A 2067-nucleotide genomic window follows, 5' to 3' on the forward strand; every position below is an offset into this window, starting at 1 on the left:
GACTATTTAACACAACGTAGTATAGTAGTCCGCCTTTCTAAATAAACAGTATACTGGCTTTCTCTCTGTCCGTAGTCTCGCCCTTCTCTATACTAAGCATACAGAACACACGACGGTAATAAGGGTCCGCGTAGTATCCCTCCTGTAGTTCCTTCTTAAATTCGTCTGTTACTAGCGCTTCTAACGTAATCTAGATGTGATCTAGGGTGTTGTCCTTAGAAACGTCCCTAGGCTCTATTGCCTTTAGCCTTAACAGTACGTCTAGCACAATGTTCGTCTTCCCGGGGATATGCCTTACGTCTATGTTGTATTGCGAGAGGTACTACGACGCCTAGACCAGCCTGATGTTCGACCGGTCTGCGTCCGTTGTGATTAGTGACGTTTGTTTTACGATTCCGCGTGTCGCGGAATAGTCTGTAAGCACGATTACTACAGTTCTAGACGACTAGAGCATAACGTGTAGCCGGCGTGCCGTGTACACCAGGCATGCTACTTCTAGCTCTATTAGTTTGTAGTTCTTCTTAGCCGGGCCTAAAAGCTTACTAAGGAACAAAATAGGCTGGACTATAGTAGAGCTGATTTTGGCAAGGTCTGCCGGCACCTTGTATCCCTCCTTTAAGTAGAAAGCTATAATGCCAAACCTACGCTCGTTAGACGCGTTGATTTTAAGGTATAATCTGCGTTCTAGGTCGAAGTAGACTAGAAACCGCGGATCGGAAAGGTATGACCGTGTTGCCTTAAAGCTGTTACGCTCCTCTAGCGTAGGCTCTTATAACGTCCGCGCTACAAATCTACGCCTCTTATTCTTCGTGATGCCTTGTTCTCGTCCGACCGCGAGGAGCTGCGTTTTCCGGTCCTACAGTAGTTGTACGATCTGGGCGTACTATAGCACGTATTAGCGTAGGTAGCCTGTTATCCTTAGGTATTGTTCTAGGGCCCTTAAGTTTTTAGGGAACTTTAGATTTTTTATCGATACTACCCGTTCTGCCGTCGTCGCTATTCTAAACCTATCTACCTGATACCCGAGTAGCTTAACTGACGGGTACGCTAAAAACGACTTCTTTAGTAATAATGTGATGCGTAGATCTCGAAACAGGGATAGCACGTTACGCAGGTGTGTTACATGCTCGTCTGCTGTCTGAGAGAAGACGACGATATCATCTATAAAACATTAAGAACAGTGCCTTAGGTCCCGCATTTTAGAATCTATATACCGTTAGACAAAAGTAGGGGAGTTTTTAAACCTTATTAATGCGACGTTAGGCATTTCTTGGCCTTAGTAACTGATGATAGTAAAGCGTTCCTAGTGGTCCTGCCGGACTAGGAATTAATAAAAGAAAGAAGATCCGTCGATTACCGTAATGTATGTCATCCCCTGAAGGGCTTTAATAACCTCTGACTATAGGGGCATTAGATACGCGTCTGGCACGGTTACCTTGTTTAGTGCCTGGAGATCGACTACTAGGCGCGCCTTGCGTTGCCTATTAACTGTACGCCATACAACAAAGACAGGGCACCTAAAGGGGGTAGGCAGAGTTACTTATTCTATTAGCCCCTTTTAGTACAGTTTGTCGAACACTTTGTCGACAGCCTTACGGTCTTTGATACCTAATGGGTAACATCTGGTGGCAACCTTCTGGTTTTGCTACCCTTTGACTAAGGGCACAGGCATCCTCTCGTCCTCTAGGATGTCTATAGGTCCCTTCTCTTCTTAGTACGTCGTAAACTTAGAAACTAATGCCTGTAGCTTCTGGGTTAGCACTAGGTCGGTGTCGTATATATAAATGCCTTCCGCTGTTGTGATCTCTACGACGTTAGTAGGCCGCGATATACTGATCGTCGGGCTGTAATCCTAGAATGATCCTAGTTCCTTTTTTAGCGCCTAGCGGTAGGCGTTCCGTGCGTCCTCTGTGACCAGATCCTGCGCGAGGTAATACCCCTCCTCTTCGAACTCATTAAGTGTTCTGAGGCGCGCTTTCCGAGGGATCGTTATCTCTTTTGCTGTCGTGTTTGTAACAGTAACGAAGTTTACGTAGTCCGTGATAGAGTCCTAGGCGCCCGGATGCG

The 2067-nt window shown here is 46.1% G+C and overlaps 1 protein-coding gene across 1 annotated transcript; it reads right to left on the bottom strand.

Annotated features, from left to right (window-relative positions):
• Positions 1-895: 895 nt before the first annotated feature.
• On the bottom strand, positions 896-1171 carry M430DRAFT_97354 (hypothetical protein; the record flags this gene model as incomplete). The annotated part of the gene is made up of 1 exon (XM_024870027.1): positions 896-1171. A coding segment is annotated over one exon (276 nt), but the record flags the coding sequence as incomplete, so codon positions are not given.
• Between the last annotated feature and the right edge of the window lie 896 nt (positions 1172-2067).

This window comes from Amorphotheca resinae (assembly GCF_003019875.1).
Source record: "Amorphotheca resinae ATCC 22711 unplaced genomic scaffold M430scaffold_3, whole genome shotgun sequence".
Taxonomy (NCBI): domain Eukaryota; kingdom Fungi; phylum Ascomycota; class Leotiomycetes; order Helotiales; family Amorphothecaceae; genus Amorphotheca; species Amorphotheca resinae.